At 42.5% G+C, this 25889-nt stretch overlaps 1 protein-coding gene across 1 annotated transcript in view; it reads left to right on the top strand.

Annotated features, from left to right (window-relative positions):
• Nucleotides 1-25889, top strand: part of NKAIN3 (sodium/potassium transporting ATPase interacting 3) — a 589073-nt gene that overhangs the window by 355870 nt on the left and 207314 nt on the right. The window contains exons 2-3 of the mRNA XM_044295284.1: nucleotides 10846-10983; nucleotides 21729-21809. Coding sequence (XP_044151219.1) covers nucleotides 10846-10983; nucleotides 21729-21809 — 219 coding nt within the window. The remainder of the gene's footprint in view (nucleotides 1-10845; nucleotides 10984-21728; nucleotides 21810-25889) is intronic.

Below are 25889 nucleotides of genomic sequence, written 5' to 3'. Positions count from 1 at the left end.
GAGAATGACACAAATGTTAGTTTTCACAAAGTTTGCTGCTAAACTGCTTTTAGATCTTTGTTTCAGTTGTTTCTGTGATGTAGTGAAATATAATTACACGCACTTCATATGTTTCAAAGGCTTTTATCGACAATTACATGACATTTATGCAAAGAGTCAGTATTTGCAGTGTTGGCCCTTCTTTTTCAGGACCTCTGCAATTCGACTGGGCATGCTCTCAATCAACTTCTGGGTCAATTCCTGACTGATAGCAACCCATTCTTTCATAATCACGTCTTGGTAGTTTGTCAGAATCAGTGGGTTTTTGTTTGTCCACCCGCCTCTTAAGGATTGACCACAAGTTCTCAATGGGATTAAGATCTGGGGAGTTTCCAGGCCATGGACCCAAAATGTCAAAGTTTTGGTCCCCGAGCCACTTAGTTATCACTTTTGCCTTATGGCACGGTGCTCCATCGTGCTGGAAAATGCATTGTTCTTCACCAAACTGTTGTTGGATTGTTGGAAGAAGTTGCTGTTGGAGGGTGTTTTGGTACCATTCTTTATTCATGGCTGTGTTTTTGGGCAAAATTGTAAGTGAGCCCACTCCCTTGGATGAGAAGCAAGCCCACACATGAATGGTCTCGGGATGCTTTACTGTTGGCATGACACAGGACTGGTGGTAGCGCTCACATTTTCATCTCCGGACAAGCCTTTTTCCTGATGCCCCAAACAATCGGAAAGAGGCTTCATCGGAGAATATGACTTTGCCCCAGTCCTCAGCAGTCCATTCACCATATTTTCTGCAGAAGATCAATCTGTCCCTGATGTTTTTATTTAAGAGAAGTGGCTTCTTTGCTGCCCTTCTTGACACCAGGCGATCTTCCAAAAGTCTTCGCCTCACTGTGCGTGCGGATGCGCTCACACCTGCCTGCTGCCATTCCTGAGCAAGCTCTGCACTGGTGGCACTCCGATCCCGCAGCTGAATCCTCTTTAGGAGACGATCCTGGCGCTTGCTGGACACCACGCCCTGAAGCCTTCTTAACAAGAATTGAACCTCTTTCCTTGAAGTTCTTGATGATCCTATAAATTGTTGATTGAGGTGCAATCTTAGTAGCCACAATATCCTTCCCTGTGAAGCCATTTTTATGCAACGCAATGATGGCTGCACGCGTTTCTTTGCAGGTCACCATGGTTAACAATGGAAGAACAATGATTTCAAGCATCACCCTCCTTTTAACAGGTCAAGTCTGCCATTTTAACCCAATCAGCCTGACATAATGATCTCCAGCCTTGTGCTCGTCAACATTCTCACCTGAGTTAACAAGACGATTACTGAAATGATCTCAGCAGGTCCTTTAATGACAGCAATGAAATGCAGTGGAAAGGTTTTTTTCGGATTAAGTTAATTTTCATGGCAAAGAAGGACTATGCAATTCATCTGATCACTCTTCATAACATTCTGGAGTATATGCAAATTGCTATTATAAAAACTTAAGCAGCAACCTTTCCAATTTCCAATATTTATGTAATTCTCAAAACTTTTGGCCACGACTGTACACTATAATGTGTGTTTTTGCAGTATTGAAAATGTCTGGATTTTTTGCTGACTGTACATATACCTTCTTTACATGCTTATTACATGTGACTAGAGTCTGATTGTTTTCTTATCCAGTCACTATGCACTATGATGTTGTATAAAGTTATTATATAGGAACTGAAGGTCAGATGTATACTTTTTGAGCCTCTGTGCCTCGTGTGTATATATGTGTATATATATATTGTCACCTGTGTGAATGGTCCAAGCGTTTCTTTGCAGAGATCTAAAGTATGCCGTATTACTTCTGGTTTTCTGCCAGAGCACTCATGTGGAAGATCCCCGGATAGAAGTGGACATGAGCGTCTGTAAGAAGAGTTAATGAACCTAGTGAAAGTTAAATTTTTTGGACAGCTCACTTGCTGTTTGCTTTCAAAGAGAATCCTATAAATTTTCATGTGACTGAACCTGAAAAATGAAGGAAACAAATAGCAGTTTCTCATATACATTGACATCTGCTTTATATGAACACGGTTAAGACAAGGAGCAAATTGATATGATTTTAAGAAGTGTACACAGAATTAAAAATAGTCATCCCCAGGAATGAAGTAATGAAAAATCAAGCTATTTAAAGAAGATATAGTAAGGGCCTTTTACATGGGCAGATTAACTTCCCATAATTAGTACACTGCTTAACCCCTTTGCTACCAGCGCCATACATGTACGGTGCTGGTGTGATCTTTAAACATGTCTCCCGCTGCACGTGCGGAGTCGGGGAGTCTCTGCTATTTCAAACAGGCCAACATAAGAGAACCTCAATCCATGTATTTCTATATTCTCTATGGGAGTATAGTAATATTTTTTTTAAAAAACAAAGTATTGGTCATTTTAGCCTCCTAGAGTGGCTACAACATTTTTAATTAAAAAAAAATTTTTTTTATTAAAATATACAGATATTTTTCCAATACGTTGAATTGCGGAATGGAAAAAAGTGTCAAAATGTCTGATGAAGTTTTCATTTATTTTTTCAGTATTTAAACATATGAAACCTATACATATGTGGTATTGTTGTAATTAGAGATGAGCGAATTTTTCAAAAATTCGGTTCGATCCAAATATATTTACATAATATATCCAAATATATACTGCAAATATATTATGTAAAAAAACAGCTATTTCCTGGCTGCTGAGAGCCTTTATAGGGGTGTAGAACACTGTGCCTTGCAGTAACACGCATAGGGAGTCTGCTTTGGTAGTGAAAAAATATTGTGAGTCCATATAACATGCAGATGACAGGCGTCATTCTTAGAATCACTGCACACTTCACTTATTAGGGCAGTCACGGGGCCAAAACTGACCAAATAACTCACGTATGAATTCAGCCTTACAGGTCAATGTTAGCGCCAAGAAGAAGCGCACTTCTTTTACACCGTCATCAGCTGATTCCACATAGATGTCTACAGAACCTGTTCTATTAAACGCTTATACAAGTAGTGCCCCCCTAACAGAGTAGAGAGGGTGTCAGCAGTAAGTTTGTGTTGACGTCAGTGATTAATTTGTCCTTCCTCTGATCCGTCAGAACAGTAACCCACAAAAAAAACGGATCCTGTCTGTGGAGCATCTGCCTTCACTCGGTCAGCATTTGCTCAATAATCCATCAGTATTGATAAATGCAAAAAAAAAAGACAGGAGTTGATCTAAAACAGAGATGACATGTGAATGGAATATTTGCAAGTTTTCTGTGTTTTCTACCCACTCCTGCTTTTGGCTACCAAATCATAAGTCAATTCTGATGGGACCATACAGGCCTTACAGCTGCTACACAGACAGGTTCGTTGTGCATCTCATTTTTCCTTCCTTATGACAGATAAGAAGAAAGGTCAAATAAATCATGATGTCAGCCAGGCCGAAAGGCAAAATAGTGGCCCAGTCATGAAGTGGGGAGGGTGGGAACAGCATAAAAAATGTCCACGGAGTGGACCTATGACATAGTGAAAAGGTAGAAGCAGCATGAGAAGACCATAGAGTGGGGTAATGACAGAGTCTGGAGGAGGCAGCAGCATCAGGAGGCCACAGAGTGGCACAACGACAAGAGATTATGGAGGTGTCAGCAGCATGAGGAGGCCAGAGTAGCACGACGACGAGTGATTGTGGAGGTAGCAGCAGCATGAGGAGGCCAAAGAGTAACACGAACACAAAGTGTGGAGGTGTCAGCAGCATGAGGACTGGGAGGCCAGAGTAGCACGACGACGAGAGATTGTGGAGGTGTCAGCAGTATGAGGCGGCCACCGGATGGCACACTGACACTATCTGGAGGTTTCAGCATTATGAGGAGGCCACCGAGTGGCACAATGACCGAGTCTGGAGGTGGCGACAGCAGCAGCATCAGGAGGATACCACAGAGTGGCATGGTGATATAGTGTGGAGATGGCAGTAACAGCATCAGGAGGATACCACAGAGTGGCAAGATGACCAAGTGTGGAGATGGCAGTAGCAGCAGAAGCAGCATCAGGATACCACAGAGTGGCAAGGTGACCTAGTATGGAGATGGTGGCAGCAGCAGCAGGACACCACAGAGTGGCAAGGTGACATAGTGTGGAGATGGCAGTAGAAGCATCAGGATACCACATATGGTGACGCTGCATATGTTGATGCAGGGATGTGGTGCCAACATTGGCACCCTTGCCACACTTCACCTTCTGCCCACATATTCTACATATGGCCACGTTAACCTCCAGCAGCTTAACAAAAAACTGCCACACCGCCGAGTAGGTGATTTACCTTCCAACAGTCCGCACTGACTGACTGCTACCGCCACTGCTTCTGTGAACCCCTGCACCACTACTTCACGGGCAGGTAGGCTGCTGCACAGCAGGTGGTCTACCCCGGGCACATTTGGCTCCCGACCTCCCACTGCTGCCACCCTGCTGACTCCCAGCCATGCTTTCAACACATATAACTGCAGAAGTGAACTGAGAATGTATTTTTCTTTTTGTACTGAAATAGGCCACTCATTCAACACATATAACCTCCGACGTGCGTATATATTTTCATTTTTGTACTGAAATAGGCCACTAAACCCTTTTGCCACAAATTACTGCACGAGTGAAGTGCGTATATTTTTTTTATTTCTATAATGAAATAGGCCGCTAAATGCTTTTGCCACAAATAACTGCACTAGTGAAGTGCGTATATTTTTTTCTTTCTGTACGCTTGCACCCCAATTAACTGCAGAAGTGAACTGAGAAAATCCAGTAAATACATATAACTGCAGAAGTGAACTGAGAACAGTGCTCCAGATGGCGACCAGAATGGTCCCCAATGCGACTTAGAATTTACAAATGGCGACAAGATTTTTTGGTCTTGTCGCCATTTGTGACTACACCCGCCTCTGCAGCTCTGCAGTTCAATACTGCGGCGGGGCACAGGAGATGATAGTTCTCTGCCCTGCTGCCGATCAACCTCATAGGCTTTAGGCTTAGAAAGCCTGAAGCCTATGAGGTAGTAAATACCCACGCAGGCGTGCGTGATGATGTCATCACGGCTGGCGCATGTGTGATGACATAATCACGCCTGCCTGCGCCAGTACACAGTGAAGCGATGTGGCCATAGACCAGAAGTGGTTGTGGCCTGCATTGTGAACACCAGCGAACATGGGATACAGGGGAGTATTAGTTTTTTTTCACTGCCAACTTGGGGGCCTTTACTAACTGGAAGGATAACACTGCAGGGGGCATTGGGGACATAATACTGAAGGGACACTTTGGGGGACATTACTACTGGAAGGGAACTGGGGGGGGCTTTACTGTTGAAAGGGAACTGTGGGGGGCTTTGCTAGTGGAGGGCGCTGTGGGGGACATTACTAATGGAGAGGCACGTTGGGGGACATTAATACTGGGGTGCACGGTGGGAGACATAACTGGTAGCATAATTGGGGCACTCTAGAGGAATTTTTTATACAGGGGACAGTATAAGGGCCATTACTGGTGGCTATGGGGACTTTTAACACTGAGGCCCTATAGGGGGCATTACCAGGGTATTTTTTTTATGAGGGCACTATATGGGGCATTACTGGATGCACTGGGGGGGGGGGGGGTTAATCCTGGGGCTCTCTAGCAGGATTTTTTTGTACATGGGCATTACTACTAAGGGACATATAGGGGGCACTATAATGGCATTTTTACCTGGGGTAAAATAGGAAATATTAATGCTGGAGGCACTGTAGGGGCATTTCTATTACAGGGACATAACAGGGGACACTATACAGGCATTACTACTAGGAGCACAATATAGGGTTCTATTATTATTACTGGGGGCATTTTAGTGGACATTATTATTACTGGGGGAGGGCACTTTAGGGGGCATTATAATTGCTGGAGGCACCATAGGGACACTATATCTACTGGGGTCACTATTTTTTCAGCAGGGGCATTGGGGAGCACAGTAGGCACAGGGCTGGGAGGGACAGCAGGATGACATTGTTGGAAAACCAGGGTGGGGCTTAAAGAAAAATTAAGAAATCTAACATGTTTTTAACAAACTCTGCAGAGCCTAGATGCGGCTGAAAGAATATGTCATGGCGGTCTGGGTCAAACAAAGGATGTCAATGGATGGAAGAGGTATGTGTTGCTGTAGACTCCTATATGTTTCCTAGTTCTGGCAGGAAGTATGCTGTATGTAGAGCTGGCTCACTACTGTCTCATGTTCTCCTCCAAGTCTTTTTAAATTATAATTATATGTATTTTTCAGTTCAGTAGCCAATGGGTTCTAGGTATTTTTTTTTGTCTGGATCACTGTGAGAATGTATTTTTATTTTTGTACTGAAATAGGCCACTAAACGCTTTTGCCACAAATAAATGCACCAGTAAAGTGCGTATATTTTTAAATTTTTGTACGCTTTCAACACATAACCGTCAGAAGTTAACTGCGTATATATTTTTCTTGTTTGAAAAGATATAAGCCACTAAAGGCTTTTCAACTTAGCACTTGCACCCCAAGAACAAATTGCCTGAATAACAGAGCTGTATAATGGCTATTTGAATTCCCAAATAATCTTTCGCTGCACTTGTAAATCGCTTTTCTAGCACTGTCCCTAGCGCCTTCTGACGTCTCTCCCTGCACTAATATGCTGTGAAATGATTTCTCTCTATCCTTTCCCTGCACTTATAAATCGTTCTTTCAGTTTTTTTTACAATTAAGTTTTTCCAATTGCTGTCCCTAGCGCCTTCTCACATTTGTCCCTGCACTCAGAACGCTGGAAAATGGCAGAATATAAAATGGCTGCCGTATTTATAGGGCTGTGACATTACAGGGCTGGCTGGCTGCTGATTGGCTGCATGCATGGCATTATGGGTCAGCCCGCCTTCCTGGAGTCTTCCATGTATGCAAATTAGTTTTTACATGACAAAACTGTATAGAAAGGTTATTGAATATTATGTTAGGACAATCAGAAAACTGTCGCCCTAATGATATTGATCTAGGTGTGCAGGTCCACCCAAGCCATCCAACAGATGCAAAATAATTTTGAGGTTTACTGGTTCTCAGTCAGATGAGAACTGGTTTGGAATGTCTCATAGTGCACAAAGCTGCCATTGTAAGGTATGCTGGCTGTTATCTATCTCCTGAATAGATTGGGCACATACCCGGCTTTTGACATATAACCTTTGTGTTGTTGTATGTTGTACATAATAGGAATCTAAGACGCATCCAGCTATCCTCTTAATGCTGTTGCCAAACCATTTTGATAGGGTTTCCATCAATTTCAAACTTTTTTTATGAACCTGACACCCTCTTCTCTTCCGAGCAGGGGGTGCCTAGTTGTCTCCCATTGACTTCCATTGTATTAAATTGTATTTGAGAACCCGAATTATTCGGCCGATCCCTCTGATCTGCCAAGCATAGCGATGCTCGAGCCGAACAGCAGTTCAGCCGAGCATGCTCACTCCTCACTAGGTATGAAGCTTTGCTTTCATGGTGTCAAACAGTAGCCACAATCGATCAAGATCACATAATTATCAGCTACTGGAAAGTGTTATTTATTCTCTGCTCTGTACTGTATTTAAAATGTGCCCCTTTTGTCTTTGATCTCACGCCGATCGGCATGGTGACACGGCTTCGTGTGCCATACATTACTGCAATTCACAAGTTTGGCTTCTTCGTACAAAACGTTTTTGATCAGAAATGCAGAGTTTTCATGTTGACTGATTAAGCAGCTCATTATAAGCAAAGCAATGAGGCTTAGCAAATGATACATTAGCACTACTGAGCGTAATTAACATTTACATTGTCCCTATATTATGGCGTGCTGACTTTCATGCTGCTGACTAATGCTATATTTTCATTTTGCAAACTCTCTGGTGAATAGAACGATTTGTAGTCATACATTTCAAATGGAGGGGAAAATACATTATTTTTCATTATATAACTTATTAGCTGTGAAAAACTGACAGGTTGTACATCTTTACAGGATACCACAAAATGCGGAGTGTGAATGAAAAGATAGTGGTTTGAGCTCTGGAAAGGTTATTTATCATAAACAATTAGAACCATAGTATGAATTGTGTAGAAGACACTGAGCGCTTAGCTGAAGGACTGGAGTGCCAAGTCATTGCAAGAGGTTTATCATCTCAGTTTTACAAAAAAATATATAAAAATCACAAAACCATATTTTATGACTTTTTGAACCCAGAGTTTTGGAGTACATGACCTGATAAATTCCCCCCCCCCCCCCCCCTCCAGCATTTATTTTGTTGTAAAGTGTCATTTTTTTTTAATATGTTGTAACGTAGGAGAAGGTTTGGAAGGTATGGTTTGCCTGCTGTTGCTGATGACTCAAAAGTGTGCAATAGGGTTGACATTTCTGGAGTTGTCTATAACCTGGAAAATGATATAACCTGTAGTTCAATGTTTCCAAAAGAAAAATATGAATGTGGGGAGAATGAATCCTTTGTCTAAGTAATACATTGACATTGGCAGTGCTAGCGAGGACGTCAGAAGTGAAGAATTTATAGGTCCTGATTTTTGAAAGCCTCAAAATGAGTCACTAGTGTGGGGTGGAGGTAGGAAAAGCCAGTAGGATGCTCAGCTACAAAGCTAGAGGAATAACTAGTAGAAAGAGGGAGATTGGGCTCCCGTTGTAGAGAGTTCTAGTGAGACCACTTTGGTAAAAAGACATTGATAAAATAAAAAAGGCTCCAAAAATGGAGGGTCTTAAAGGGGTTATCCCACTTGACATTTTCATACTTACCTGCTGCCAGCGCGCCGTCTGTGGCCGGCGTAGCGAATAAGATGCGCGTACGTTCGACTGCGTAACCCTTTGCGAACCTCCTCTCAAGCGTGCGCGCGGACGCTCAAGCGGCCCAGCATGGATACGCGATTGTGTCGGCACGTCCGCCTGCAAAGGAGTCGGAACCGAAAATTCCGCAGGCATATGCATGACCTGCCCCGCTACTCCAATGGGGTCCACCACAGGCCGAGCCCCACGAGAATTCCTGGGGGCCCTAGTGGACTGCAAAACAGGAGAGTGTCTTACACAGACAAGGTTAGATGATAACCAAACCCAGATTAGATGCAAGGCAGTTGCATAGCAACTGCCCAGCAAAGTTAGTAATTAGGTGATCTTGAATTGAAGCAACAGTCGGCCCCTGTTGCTGGCAACACTACCAAGCCTATGACCAAGCAGGCATCATTGCCAAGTAAAAGGAATTCTCTTGTCTTGGGGTAAATTTGAAATTTGTGATTAGATCATGTGCTAATGTTCAGTGGAGCTTTCTAGCAAATTAAAAATGCTTAATCATGAATGAGTTCTTAAAGGGGTTCTCTGTGATTTTGCTATTGATGGCGCTATAGGTCATAAATATCTGATTGGTGTGACGCCATGGTGACTCCTGGCACTCCTGCCTATCAACTGTATGAATGTTACCTAGTGGTCTATGAGCGCTTAGGTCTCTTCCTAAGCCATGTGGCATCCTGTTCAACAGTCACATGGTTTAGGCACAGCTCAGCCCTATTCAAGTGAATGGGGCTGAGCCGCAATACCAAGCATAGCTGCTATCCAATGGATGGTGCTGTGCTTGGTAAGCTATGAGGAGGCCATGGCACTCACCAGAACTCCAGTGAGCACTGTGGCTTCCTCAAACAGCTGATTGGCTGCCCCCACCTGGAGTCAGACCCCTGTCGATCTCATATTGATTTCAGAGGTTGTGGACGTGCCTAGGGCTTGATAAGAGTTGGCGCACAATAGGGTAGTATGTTCACACTGGTTACTCAATAGAGCAAGTGTAAGGCTCACCTTGTATGGTTACGCTAGAATAGGCGTAACACTATTGAGGGCTTGATAGGCGAGATCCAGTTCTTGGGTGTGCTGCCGCAGGGTGTATGGTTCCTCAGAAGAGATGTCCAGTCCCTCCAGAGGATCATTTAAGGAGAAAGAAAGAGTTCCTGCTTCAGCGCTTCAAACCCACTTGAGCCGGTCGTCACGATGCAAGGTGTCACCAGCCAAATCAAGAAATACAAGGAAATATGAAAGGTTAACAACTGAAAAGTCAACAACGGAAGCTGAGCCGCTTGAAATTTCAGATGATACTTCTAGTCCATTAAAAAGCAATGTGATAGAGAAGCAAGCAGATCATTCCATGGATGAGGGATCAGAAGCAGATGCAACTGTCGGTGGGATATTTACGATGAATGTCTTCCGAAATCGTGATCTTCACGGCAATAAAGAGGCTTATCCACCTATGTGGTCACACTGACTGTTCACTGCTTCTCCTCTCACAGCACCACAGAATGACCCACTAGTGATGACCTATTCTGATCCTGGAGAACCCATTTAGTAAATTTTTATACCAGCTGGAGCTGTGTTTTTCCAATACAAAGACCACAATTTCCTACTTACAGTATATATAGAGTTAAAGTGGTTTTCCAGAAATATTTATTGATGGCCTGCACTTAGCCATAAACTTGTCTAGAATAAAATGGTTTCTTTAACGTGTTTCCAGACACAGCAGCACATACGATCACCCACCACTATGGGATCCTTAGGGGCTTACTACAAGCTTAACTATACGTTTTTCTTATTGAGCAGGTTACAAACAGTAAGGTTAAACTGCTATAGTCTCCAGTGTATGAGCAGAAAGACCCCCAATCAATTCTCCAGGGAATTTTCAATCTAAATAGCATTTGTTCAAACCATAGAATCCTTTTAGTGGTCGGGAAAACAAAATGCAATTTACTGTGCTTTGTATTCAGCAGCCAATCATTTACTATTCTTTTCATTATTTTACATTATAGTATGTCACAATATTCAGGATTAATTTATTTCTGTTTCCTTACAGTTGGCAGCATTGGAGAGGCAAATATTTGACTTTCTTGGATACCAGTGGGCACCAATCCTTGCAAATTTTCTTCATATAATAGTTGTTATATTGGGATTATTTGGCACTATACAGTACAGACCGCGGTACATAGTGGCGGTAAGTTTCAGACATAATTTTTTTACTATATTACATTCTAAAGGAAAACATGTTAGAAAAGAGTAATATGATTATATGAAATAAAATTATTATTTTTATATGTCAAATATACTGAAATATAAAAGGAAATATAAAGTTTAATGGATTTTATTTATTTAGTCCCAGCATCCCTTAATTTAGGACAATGCTAGGGGTCTTAAAGGGCATCTGTCAGCAGATTGGTATCTATGACACTGGCTGACCTGTTACATGTGCGCTTGGCTGCTGAAGGCATCTGTGTTGGTCCCATGTTCATATGTAAAACAATAAAATACTTCCAGTCCGTAAATAGATGGAATGTGCAGCGAGTCTCCAAAGTGATGTGGGTTCATTCAGGCACATATGAACATGGATGGACAAATGAGACGCGCGTTTTCCCTCTTCTTAAATTCCAGGTGTATTCCCTCTCACCACGTCGAGAGAAGACCGGGGTCCACAGACGCCCTTTCCTTTACAATGTCCTGTGGAACATCAGCGTGCGCTAATAGTGAAATACCGCTACTCAGATCTTATTGGAATGCGCTATTATACTCACAAGCGCAAGCAGGTTATAAAAAGTTTATTATACTAACAAGCGTCTTTTTAAAACATGCATATAATAAAAAATATTCTGCGTCCTCAAAAAGCCCAATATAGTATAATAAGTAGTATTATAGTACTATAGTATAATAAACTACTTTTTATACATTGATTGATGGTATTTCACTATGGAAGCAACCCTTTCCCTAGGATTATATATCGTATGAGTTGATACAAAGGGAAAAGGAGACTTGACTTCACCTGATGCGCCTTAACCTGCTTGCGCTTGTGAGTATAATAGCGCATTCCAATAAGATCTGAGTAGCGGTATTTCACTATTAGCGCACGCTGATGTTCCACAGGACATTGTAAAGGAAAGGGCGTCTGTGGACCCCGGTCTTCTCTCGACGTGGTGAGAGGGAATACACCTGGAATTTGTCCATCCATGTTCATATGTGCCTGAATGGCGAGCATTGCAAATGAGTACAGCTAATGAGCCTCTAGGAGCAATAGGGGCGTTGCCATTACACCTAGAGGCTTCTCTCTTTGCAACTTCTGCATCCTCCGTACTTTGATTGACAGGACCAGGCCTGATGACATTTTCACTGCTTGGTCCTGTCAAAGTTGAGAGGGCGTAGCAGTTGCAAAGAGAGCAGAGCCTCTAGGTGTAACAGCAACGCCCCCATTGCTCCTACAGGCTCATTTGCATATATTAAAACATAATTTTTCTCAGCAATGCGGGAACATATTTCTCCATCTATCTCAATATCAGTCAGGTGGTCACACTGTTTATTTCCATCCTTTAACTGCCACTAGCTGGAAGCTGTGACAGTAACAGTGAGAGAGGTTCAGCAGCAAGGACACAACCCCCGAGAAAAGACACACCTCCAGGGAAAGGACACACCACCTGAGCTGCCAGCCTGAAATAAATGGAGCAGAGCAATTGGGGCAATGAATGGTGGGAGCTCTGTAGGATATTTGATTTAAGTGTTTTAAATTTAATCATGAGATAACCCCTTTAAAGAGGACCTTTCACTAGTTTAAAAAGTAAAAACTAACTAGATCAGTGGGCAGAGCGGCGCCCAGAGGTCCCCCTGCACTTACTAGTATGTCTGGGCGCCGCTCCAGCGCTGGCCAATCGTAGCGCACAGCTCATAGCCTGGGAGTCCAAGGCTATGAGCTGTGCGCTACGATTGGCCAGCGCTGCAGCAAGGGACAACCCTAATACAAAAACTCCGCCCAGTACAACAGAGGGAGCTGCAGACACCGGAGCCTATACCGGGCGAACGGAGCGGCGCCCAGGCATACTAGTAAGTGCAGGGGGACCCCTGGGCGCCGCTCTGCCCACTGATATAGTTAGTTTTTACTTTTTAAACTAGTGAAAGGTCCTCTTTAGGTAAGATATTAGAGCATTTGTTAAGTGTTACAGCCTTTAAAGGGTTTGTTCAGGTTACAGATATTGATGACCTATCCTCAGAATAGGTCATTAATATCTTTTCACTGGGGGTCCAACAGTCAGCACCCCCAACAATCAGCTGTTTGCTGCAGTCTCTGGTTCCATTAAAGTTATTATGCCACGATTAATGTAAAATACATATAATAAATGACAATACCATTCTACCAAAGCTACAACCAGCCTTGTACCTCTCATGGATCCAGAGATCTCCCCATTCATTGCTCTGCTAGATTTATATAAAGCTGACAGCTCAAGGGGGAGTGTCTTTTCTGCTGCAGCTCAGGGGGCGTGTTCATGCTCTACCTATCACAGCTCAGGGGGTGTGTCCATTCTGCTGCCGCGCTCTCCTTATCACAGCTCAAGAAGCAGTTAAGGGATGAAACTGAGCATGTGCGTCCTTCTCAGTGAGTCGGAGAAAGAAATAAGTAAAAACAAACAACAGGTGGCGCTATACAGATACATTTTATTGAATAACTCAGTGACTATACAAAATGTTTAATTACATGCAATTACAAAAGTATTCAGATCCAGGTGCTGGTTTGAAAACTGAAGAACATTTTTTGTGGGACAACCCCTTTAAGAAACAGAGTTAATGGAGTTAGTAGCAGAAAGCTCCAAGCACTGTGTATTGGCTGTTCCTACACTGAACATGTACTGCTAATGTAATTTGAGTAAAGCCTTAGGATACTTAAAGAGGTTGTGTCACTTCAGCAAATAGCATTTATTATGTAGAGGAAGTTAATACAAGGCACTTACTAATGTATTGTGATTATCCATATTGCTTCATTTTCTGGCTGGATTCATATTTTCATCACATTATACAATGTTCGTTTCCAAGGTTACGACCACTCTGCAGTCCAGCCGCAGTGGTCGTGCTTGCACATTATAGAAACAAAGCACCAGCCTATGTGCGCTCCCATGGTCCCGGTCACCCGAGAGGCCAGCACTTTTTCCTATAGTGTGCAAGCACGGCCACCGCTGATGGATTGCAGAGTCGTCGTAACCATGGAAACAAGCAGTGCATAATGTGATGGAAAAATGAATCCAGCCAGCAAAAGAAGCAATATGGACAATCACAATACATTTGTAGGTGGTTTGTATTAACGCTCTCTACATTATAAATGCCATTTACTGAAGTGATACAACCCCTTTAAGGGGTTTTATGATATTGTCTCTGTACGATCCTTTGAAAAAAGTGAATATTACCTTCAGTAGTTAAACGACTTTGACAAATCACAATATAGAATTCTGCCTGTAACCGGCACTGCTATGGCTTCTTCAGCTTCATAGGTATACTGTAGTACAGAAATTTGTATGTATATATCTAATTAAAATGTCCCCAAAAATCTTTTTGATTTGATGCTTTGGTAGTTACATTTTATAAAACATGAAATGTGAAAAACAAGATAGAAATGGTATGGCTATATAACAGAGAAGATGGCAACTAACCATACGCATATCCTTGATCCTGACTAGAAGCACTATCACAGACATCACATGGTTAATATCACAATGCAGAGTATAAAATTGCACACACAGCTCGAATGTATGTCATGTGTGTCATAAAAAATATATATTATGAAGTTTTTTTTTTCCAGCTATTTTGAGACAGCAAAACTGTATTCTCACAACCTGAAAGCAAAAATAAGCATGAAATACAACTTGCCAAAACGTACTAATGTCATAATAACTCTAATTATCAAATCATATCTACACTAAAGGTTATGTACAGGTATGGCGCAATTTTTTTAAATAATTTTGGGCTAAAAATCATCTTTTCAATTGGTCTTTATAAAAAAAAAATACTGAGCTGTTCTGTCACAAAGGGTTAACTGTTTTTCTTGATGTATGAATGGTACTTTCACTTTGATATCTGTAAACTACTTAATACATACAAACACTTATTTAAGCCACATTCTTATCAGTAAGATAAGGATTGAGCTTTAACCACTTGGCGCCACGCTAACGCCGAAAGGCGTCATCTCCGCGGCGCTCCCAGGCTACGCTAACGCCGATTGGCGTCATCTCGCGTGAGCCGAGATTTCCTGTGAACGCGCGCACACAGGCGCGCGCGCTCACAGGAACGGAAGGTAAGCGAGTGGATCTCCAGCCTGCCAGCGGCGATTGCTCGCTGGCAGGCTGGAGATCCGAATTTTTTAACCCCTAACAGGTATATTAGACGCTGTTTTCATAACAGCGTCTAATATACCTCCTACCTAGTCCTCTGGTGGTCCCTTTTGTTAGGATCGACCACCAGAGGACTCAGGTAGGTCAGTACAGTCGCACCAAACACCACACTACACTACACTACACCCCCCCGTCACTTATTAACCCCTTATAAACCCCTGATCACCCATGATCACCCCATATAAACTCCCTGATCACCCCCCTGTCATTGATCACCGCCCTGTCATTGATCACCCCCCTGTCAGGCTCCGTTCAGACGTCCGTATGATTTTTACGGATCCACGGATACATGGATCGGATCCGCAAAAAGCATACGGACGTCTGAATGGAGCCTTACAGGGGGGTGATCAATGACAGGCGGGTGATCACCCAATATACACTCCCTGATCACCCCCCTGTCATTGATAACCCCCCTGTAAGGCTCCATTCAGACGTCAGCATGCGTTTTGTGGATCCGATCCATGTATCCATGGATCCGTAAAAAATCATGCGGATGTCTGAATGGAGCCTTACAGGGGGGGTGATCAGTGACAGGGGGGTGATTACCCTGATCACCCCTGTCATTGATAACCCCCCTGTAAGGCTCCATTCAGACATCCGCATGCGTTTTGTGGATCCGATCCATGTATCCATGGATCCGTAAAAAATCATACGGACGTCTGAATGGAGCCTTACAGGGGGGTGATCAATGACAGGCGGGTGATCACCCATATACACTCCCTGATCACCCCCTGTCATTGATCACCCCCCTGTCATTGATCACTCCCCTGTAAGGCTCCATTCAGACGTCCGCATGATTTTTACGGATCCATGGATACATGGATCGGATCCGCAAAACACATGCGGACGTCTGAATGGAGCCTTACAGGGGGTGATCAATGACAGGCGGGTGATCACCCATATACACTCCCTGATCACCCCCCTGTCATTGATAACCCCCCTGTAAGGCTCCATTCAGACGTCAGCATGCGTTTTGTGGATCCGATCCATGTATCCATGGATCCGTAAAAAATCATGCGGATGTCTGAATGGAGCCTTACAGGGGGGGTGATCAGTGACAGGGGGGTGATTACCCTGATCACCCCCTGTCATTGATAACCCCCCTGTAAGGCTCCATTCAGACGTCCGCATGCGTTTTGTGGATCCGATCCATGTATCCGTAAAAAATCATGCGGATGTCTGAATGGAGCCTTACAGGGGGGGTGATCAGTGACAGGGGGTGATTACCCTGATCACCCCCTGTCATTGATAACCCCCCTGTAAGGCTCCATTCAGACGTCCGCATGCGTTTTGTGGATCCGATCCATGGATCCGTAAAAAATCATGCGGATGTCTGAATGGAGCCTTACAGGGGGGGTGATCAGTGACAGGGGGGTGATCACCCTGATTACCCTGATCACCCCCTGTCATTGATAACCCCCCTGTAAGGCTCCATTCAGACGTCCGCATGCGTTTTGTGGATCCGATACATGTATCCATGGATCCGTAAAAAATCATGCGGATGTCTGAATGGAGCCTTACAGGGGGGGGGTGATCAGTGACAGGGGGGTGATTACCCTGATCACCCCCTGTCATTGATAACCCCCCTGTAAGGCTCCATTCAGACGTCCGCATGCGTTTTGTGGATCCGATACATGTATCCATGGATCCGTAAAAAATCATGCGGATGTCTGAATGGAGCCTTACAGGGGGGGTGATCAGTGACAGGGGGGTGATCACCCTGATTACCCTGATCACCCCCTGTCATTGATAACCCCCCTGTAAGGCTCCATTCAGACGTCCGCATGCGTTCTGTGGATCCGATCCATGGATCCGTAAAAAATCATGCGGATGTCTGAATGGAGCCTTACAGGGGGGGTGATCAATGACAGGGGGGTGATCAGGGAGTCTATATGGGTGATCACCCGCCTGTCATTGATCACCCCCTGTCATTGATCACCCCCCTGTCATTGATCACCCCCCTGTCATTGATCACCCCCCCCCCCCCCCTGGTAAGGCTCCATTCAGACATTTTTTTTGGCACAAGTTAGCGGAAATTTTTTGTTTGTTTTTGTTTTTGTTTTTTCTTACTAAGTCTCATATTCCACTAACTTGTGTCAAAAAATAAAATCTCACATGGACGCACCATACCCCTCACGGAATCCAAATGCGTAAACATTTTTAGACATTTATATTCCAGACTTCTTCTCACGCTTTAGGGCCCCTAAAAAGCCAGGGCAGTATAAATACCCCACATGTGACCCCATTTCGGAAAGAAGACACCCCAAGGTATTCCGTGAGGGGCGTATTGAGTCCATGAAAGATTGAAATTTTTGTCCTAAGTTAGCGGAAAGTGAGACTTTGTGAGAAAAAAACAAAAAAAAATCAATATCCGCTAACTTATGCAAAAAAAAAAAAATTCTAGGAACTCGCCATGCCCCTCATTGAATACCTTGGGGTGTCTTCTTTCCAAAGTGGGGTCACATGTGGGGTATTTATACTGCCCTGGCTTTTTAGGGGCCCGAAAGTGTGAGAAGAAGTCTGGGATCCAAATGTCTAAAAATGCCCTCCTAAACGGAATTTGGGCCCCTTTGCGCATCTAGGCTGCAAAAAAGTGTGACACATCTGGTATCGCCGTACTCAGGAGAAGTTGGGGAATGTGTTTTGGGGTGTCATTTTACATATACCCATGCTGGGTGAGAGAAATATCTTGGTCAAATGCCAACTTTGTATAAAAAAATGGGAAAAGTTGTCTTTTGCCAAGATATTTCTCTCACCCAGCATGGGTATATGTAAAATGACACCCCAAAACACATTGCCCAACTTCTCCTGAGTACGGCGATACCAGATGTGTGACACTTTTTTGCAGCCAAGGTGGGCAAAGGGGCACATATTCCAAAGTGCACCTTTCGGATTTCCCCGGCCATTTTTTACACATTTTGATTGCAAGGTACTTCTTACACATTTGGGCCCCTAAATTGCCAGGGCAGTATAACTACGCCACAAGTGACCCCATTTTGGAAAGAAGACACCCCAAGGTATTCCGTGAGGGGCACGGCGAGTTCCTAGAATGTTTTATTTTTTGTCACAAGTTAGCGGAAAATGATGATTTTTCTTTTTTTTTCTTTTTTCCTTACAAAGTCTCATATTCCACTAACTTGCGACAAAAAATAAAAAATTCTAGGAACTCGCCATGCCCCTCACGGAATACCTTGGGGTGTCTTCTTTCCAAAATGGGGTCACTTGTGGCGTAGTTATACTGCCCTGGCAATTTAGGGGCCCAAATGTGTGAGAAGTACTTTGCAATCAAAATCTGTAAAAAATGCCCTGCAAAATCCGAAAGGTGCACTTTGGAATATGTGCCCCTTTGCCCACCTTGGCAGCAAAAAAGTGTGACACATCTGGTATCGCCGTACTCAGGAGAAGTTGGGGAATGTGTTTTGGGGTGTCATTTTACATATACCCATGCTGGGTGAGAAAAATATCTTGGTCAAATGCCAACTTTGTATAAAAAAATGGGAAAAGTTGTCTTTTGCCAAGATATTTCTCTCACCCAGCATGGGTATATGTAAAATGACACCCCAAAACACATTCCCCAACTTCTCCTGAGTACGGCGATACCAGATGTGTCACACTTTTTTGATGCCAAGGTGGGCAAAGGGGCACATATTCCAAAGTGCACCTTTCGGATTTCACCGGTCATTTTTTTACAGATTTTGATTGCAAAGTACTTCTCACACATTTGGGCCCCTAAATTGCCAGGGCAGTATAGCTACCCCACAAGTGACCCCATTTTGGAAAGAAGACACCCCAAGGTATTCCGTGAGGGGCATGGCGAGTTCCTAGAATTTTTTATTTTTTGTCGCAAGTTAGTGGAATATGAGACTTTGTAAGGAAAAAAGAGAAGAAAAAAAAAATCATCATTTTCCGCTAACTTGTGACAAAAAATAAAAAATTCTAGGAACTCTCCATGCCCCTCACGGAATACCTTGGGGTGTCTTCTTTCCAAAATGGGGTCACTTGTGGCGTAGTTATACTGCCCTGGCAATTTAGGGGCCCAAATGTGTGAGAAGTACCTTGCAATCAAAATGTGTAAAAAATGGCCTGCAAAATCTGAAAGGTGCACTTTGGAATATGTGCCCCTTTGCCCACCTTGGCAGCAAAAAAGTGTGACACATCTGGTATCGCCGTACTCAGGAGAAGTTGGGGAATGTGTTTTGGGGTGTCATTTTACATATACCCATGCTGGGTGAGAGAAATATCTTGGCAAAAGACAACTTTTCCCATTTTTTTATACAAAGTTGGCATTTGACCAAGATATTTTTCTCACCCAGCATGGGTATATGTAAAATGACACCCCAAAACACATTCCCCAACTTCTCCTGAGTACGGCGATACCAGATGTGTCACACTTTTTTGCTGCCAAGGTGGGCAAAGGGGCACATATTCCAAAGTGCACCTTTCGGATTTCACCGGTCATTTTTTACACATTTTGATTGCAAAGTTCTTCTCACACATTTGGGCCCCTAAATTGCCAGGGCAGTATAACTACCCCACAAGTGACCCCATTTTGGAAAGAAGACACCCCAAGGTATTCCGTGAGGGGCATGGCAAGTTTTTAGAATTTTTTATTTTTTGTCGCAAGTTAGTGGAATATGAGACTTTGTAAGAAAAAATAAAAAAAATAAAATCATCATCATTTTCCGCTAACTTGTGACAAAAAATAAAAAGTTCTATGAACTCACTATGCCCATCAGCGAATACCTTAGGGTGTCTACTTTCCGAAATGGGGTCATTTGTGGGGGTTTTCTACTGTTTGGGCATTGTAGAACCTCAGGAATCATGACAGGTGCTCAGAAAGTCAGAGCTGTTTCAAAAAGCGGAAATTCACATTTTTGTACCATAGTTTGTAAATGCTATAACTTTTACCCAAACCATTTTTTTTTTGCCCAAACATTTTTTTTTTATCAAAGACATGTAGAACAATAAATTTGGCGAAAAATGTATATATGGATGTCGTTTTTTTTGCAAAATTTTACAGCTGAAAGTGAAAAATGTCATTTTTTTGCAAAAAAATCGTTAAATTTCGATTAATAACAAAAAAAAGTAAAAATGTCAGCAGCAATAAAATACCACAAAATGAAAGCTCTATTAGTGAGAAGAAAAGGAGGTAAAATTCATTTGGGTGGTAAGTTGCATGACCGAGCAATAAACCGCTAAAGTTGTGGAGTGCCGATTTGTAAAAAAGGGCCTGGTCACTAGGGGGGTATAAACCTGTGGTCCTTAAGTGGTTAATGAGTGTTTATAATGTCAGAGATCAGAGTTAAGGAGTCCTTCAGGTGAGCTGGCTGTCGGAATAGAAAAAAAATTGAGAACAAGCTACTAGATAAACTCAAAGCTGTGCAGGGAAAACTGCTCAATATTTTTAATAAAGACCAATTGAAAAAATTATTTTGGTTCAAAATTAGTACACTGCAATAATAACAATAAAAACATGCTATCAAAGGTTACATATCCTTTAAGCACAAGGGAAAATCACATGAGCAATTGTTAATTTAGTAGGAATATTAGAATAGTACAATATTTCATTTTAAATAATATGGAATGAATGTGCTCTGTTTTATATGAAAAGCTGTCTTCTATGAAACCATTTCCTGCATAGTCTTTGCATTCTTCAGCCTGACAGGTTGTGATCACATTTATAGTAATGTGGTCCATCAGGGTTTCCATCGGGATGCCTGGTATATTTGGTAGCAAAAAAATAATGCAGATGTCTATGAGATCCCTCCGCCTGACGAGGCTTATAACTGAAAAGTGGAACGCTGGGCTTGGGAAGGAAGGGGAAGAACTGCACTTAGTTCACACTGTACAGCTCAAGGGGACCTGTATACAGCCATTTTAGTCCCAAAAGGATGAAATTACATCTCAGCACAGTGATTAGCAGTGATGCCACCCATACATGCAGTCCAAGTGGTCATCAAATAGAGAACAATGTTATTTACTGTATAATGATTGTATAATAATGGGCAGCAATCTGGTATTATTTATCGAAGACGATGGCTTGGCACTGCGGTTTGCATGTGGTGCACGCGTCCAGGGAAGGCATCCCACTTGTATATAGCGAAGAAGGACCGGCACTCATTTTCTCGACAATATGAAGAGACTTTTATTTAAACCACAATAGCATCATCATTTGGTATTATTTAGGGAGGTGCTCAGTGGTAAGAAGGAATACATCCGTGTCCACATAGAGAAAGTGGTCACGGCATTGAAATTCTCCCGCAATAATTGAGCTTAGTTTGTTAATATTTCCAGCAATCACACATGGAGGCTGACGCCAGTGATTCGGTCCTTCCCGGACTTTGGTCACAGCCAAGCAATGTGTGGCAGGAGGAGCTCTAGACTTTCCCTGCCACACATTGCTCTGCTTGTGTGATTGCTGGACATACTAATAAAGTAAGCTCAATTATGAGAATTCGAGTGCCGGGGTTAATATTCTCAATGTTATTTATAATGACTTGAGTTTGTATTAAGAAAACCCACAACTTTCCTTTTCGCTCCACAGTACACAGTCTGGACAGCATTTTGGGTGGCGTGGAATGTATTTGTCATCTGCTTCTATTTGGAAGTAGGAGGACTCTCTAAGGTAAGCCGCAGAAACTATTAGATAAAATGAGAAGTGCATTTTTTGTTCCACAAGGAGAGTTCTTGATCATAAAAAGTATTGAAAATATAAGAACATGTTTAAAAAAAAAGGGTATCTGTCATCCTATAGTCATCATATATGATATAACCTTAAAGGGGTTGTCCAACCCTTTACAAGTGATGACTGTCCTCGGGATACAGTGTGAATGGGAGCAGTGCTGCCGTAACCAGCTCCATCAGCACAATGGATGGCGCTGACTTCTGGTGCTACTGCAGGGTGTCAGACCCCCATAAATCAGGTAGTGACAGTGTCGTACAACGGATTTGGAACAGTGTTGTAGATTCTATCCTAAATGGAAGCCATGCCACAGAGGTGAACACAGCCGACGTGGATGTGTGACTTTTTGGAGACAGGCTTTAGAGTTTCTTAGGTGCAAATATTGTTGTTTTTTAAATGCAATTAAATTTTTTACTATTCAGATAAAACAATTAAAAGATAAGGATACTATATTGTACGTTGACTGGTGAGAACCCCTTACAAAGGCCTTGTAACCTCTCCTGACTTGTCTGTTGTAGTAACTACTTGCATTCCCCATGTAATATCAATTCTGGAGCATCTGTTCTTATGACTCTTATGTTGTGGCATTCCTTTTTGATTCCTGCTGGATGTGACAAATAAATGTCTAGCAGTTTACACTGAAGGTCCAAATGGGTGTTACCAGTTGGGGGCATGTCCCTGCAGAGTCTGACACTAGCGGCAATGATTGGAAAGTCTCAGGCTGATGGTAACACCCATCAGGACCTTTATTGCAATTTGATAGCAATGCATTTGTACCTTTTAGGAGGAATAATAAAGGAATGGCATAACACAGACTCATAAGAATAAATGCTCCAGACATGTCAGGAGAGACGCCACTTCTGACAAGCATGCAGAATGCATGCATACCCTATCTAGCGTCTGTCTACTTTGTTCCTTTCTTCTCCCTGCGGCATAGTATCTGACGAAGGCAATTGTATGCCGAAACGTTATAAATATTGTCGCATGTGAATTTAACATCAATAAATGTACCCAAGCATCGATATCCAAGGCTGCTGTTATTTTTATTGTATCTATCGGGTGGAACCCTACAGACAGTCTCTATACAGAGTGCGCTGAATGCAGATTCAATAATGTCAGGAAAGGTGACAGCACCTCTTTAAACTACTTAGAACTATTGCGTTGATGCCATTCCCTCTACATGACATAAACAGCAGGTTGGGTCTCATGAAATAGTTCTGATTTTTCTGTTGTCACTTGTATCTTTCCCAAGTTGACTAAATTTCCGACCAAACTACAGATTGTTCATTCTTCTCAGAAATGGTGTATTTTCTGTGCATGGAACGTCAGGGTCTCGGAGAAATCAATTGCTGTCAAACTGCATAAAGTCTGAATAATATACATGAATTATTTAAGAGATGGTTAAGTTGTAAAAGTCAGGTTATCCTTGCAGTGTCCCTTGTCAGCAATCTCCTTGTCTTACCACAGGCAGCAATTTACGGAAAGGATTAGACTCGTTTCCTTATATAACTGGCAAAATTTTTTAAAGCAAGTGTCAGAAAGGGTGACGCATTCTTTTATTCATACAGTCAGGTCTATAAATATTGGGACATCGACACAATTCTAACATTTTTGGCTCTATACACCACCACAATGGATTTGAAATGAAACGAACAAGATGTGCTTTAACTGCAGACTGTCAGCTTTAATTTGAGGTGTAGGAATTACAACAGTTTGCATATGTGCCTCCGACTTGTTAAGGGACCAAAAGTAATGGGACACAATAATAATCTTTTCCTTTTTAATACTTAATTGCAAATCCTTTGCAGTCAATTACAGCCTGAAGTCTGGAACGCATAGACATCACCAGACGCTGGGTTTTATCCCTGGTGATGCTCTGCCAGGCCTCTACTGTAACTGTCTTCAGTTCCTGCTTGTTCTTGGGGCATTTTTCCTTCAGTTTTGTCTTCAGCAAGTGAAATGCATGCTCAATCGGATTCAGGTCAGGTGATTGACTTGGCCATTGCATAACATTCCACTTCTTTCCCTTAAAAAACTCTTTGGTTGCTTTTTCAGTATGCTTTGGGTCAATGTCCATCTGTACTGTGAAGCACCGTCCAATGAGTTCTGAACCATTTGGCTGAATATGAGCAGATAATATTGCCCGAAACACTTCAGAATTCATCCTGCTGCTTTTGTCAGCAGTCACATCATCAATAAATACAAGAGAACCAGTTCCATTGGCAGCCATACGTGCCCACGCCATGACACTACCACCACCATGCTTCACTGATGAGTTGGTATGCTTAGGATCATGAGCAGTTCCTTTCCTTCTCCATACTCTTCTCTTCCCATCACTCTGGTACCGGTTGATCTTGGTCTCATTGGTCTATAGAATGTTGTTCCAGAACTGTGAAGGCTTTTTTAGATGTCGTTTGGCAAACTCTAATCTGGCCTTCCTGTTTTTGAGGCTCACAAATGGTTTACATCTTGTGATGAACCCTCTGTATTCACTCTGGTGAAGTCTTCTCTCTATTGTTGACTTTGACACACATACACCTACCTCCTGGAGAGTGTTCTTGATTTGGCCAACTGTTGTGAAGGGTGTTTTCTTCACCAGGGAAAGAATTCTTCGGTCATCCACCACAGTTGTCTTCCGGGTCTTTTGGTGTTGCTGAGCTCACCGGTGTGTTCCTTCTTTTTAAGAATGTTCCAAACAGTTGTGTTGGCCACGCCTAATGTTTTTGCTATCTCTCTGATATCTCTCTTTTGTTTTTTCAACCTAATGATGGCTTGCTTCACTGATAGTGATAGCTGTTTGGATCTCTCATCTTGAGAGTTGACAGCAACAGATTCCAAATGCAAATAGCACACTTGAAATTAACTCTGGACCTTTTATCTGCTCATTGTAATTGGGATAATGAGGGAATAACACACACCTGGCCATGGAACAGCCGAGAAGCCAATTGTCCCATTACTTTTGTTTCCTTAACAAGTGGGAGGCACATATGCAAACTGTTATAATTCCTACACCGTTCACCTGATTTGTATGTAAATACCCTCAAATTAAAGAGGACAGTCTGCAGTTAAAGCACATCTTGCATGTTTCATTTCAAATCCATTGTGGTGGTGTATAGAGCCAAAAATTTTAGAATTGTGTCGCTGTCCCAATATTTATGGACCTGACTTGTAGGAACCTGAGTCTCAAACCAACTTATTTTCAAATGTATTGATAATTTGAGTCTTTTACAATATGTAACACAATGTATCATTTACAATATATAATATTTATCTTTATCTTATGTACTTGCATCCAAAAATGTAAACTGTCCCCCTAAATCCCATCTGCTGTCTTCAGCTACTTTCTGCCAGTCATATTAGCTCCCAGCTCTCGCCAAGCTCAGTGCCTAGAACCAAATGTCCTCCTATCCTCAGCACCCAAGCAACAATGGTTATAAGGCCCTTACAAAAACGTTTGAGCTGGGTTAACACAATGCAGCAATTATATTATAATTTTATTTAGTAATTTTTATTTTTAGCAGTTTGTATATATTTTTTTCATTTTTATAAATCTTTCTTCAAAGGTATCTGACTGTGGGCCACATTTCTACTTTTGGCCCTCAGACACAGCCCTAATGTCAGAATGGAGTAATATAGCATATACTGTACATACATTTACCATGAAAGTCTGAGGTATTGACAATGGGACACATGCTCCCTATTGTTGACAAAAAAGTGCCTTGATATGTGCAGTCTTTCATGTTGAACCCTTTCTGGACCTCCATTGTACATGTCTTTAAAAATAACACCTTCTTGCGAGCCGGGTTCTGCTGTTATACAAGCAGACACCCGGGGCTAATGTCCGCGATTGGTGATAATGCTGATCGCAGACACTTAACCCCTTAGTGGTAACATTTTTGCTTAGTGCATCGTACTTATTTTGGGCTAAAAATATATTTTTAAATTGGTCTTTATTTTAAAAAAATTGTGTACAGAGCTGACATGCTCTACTAGCTGGCTGTGGATGTTTTGTCTTTTCCATCA

This window comes from Bufo gargarizans, chromosome 5 (genome assembly GCF_014858855.1).
Source record: "Bufo gargarizans isolate SCDJY-AF-19 chromosome 5, ASM1485885v1, whole genome shotgun sequence".
NCBI lineage: Eukaryota > Metazoa > Chordata > Amphibia > Anura > Bufonidae > Bufo > Bufo gargarizans.
The sequence above is the reverse complement of the archived record's forward strand: the minus strand, read 5'-3'. Positions and strand labels throughout refer to the sequence as shown.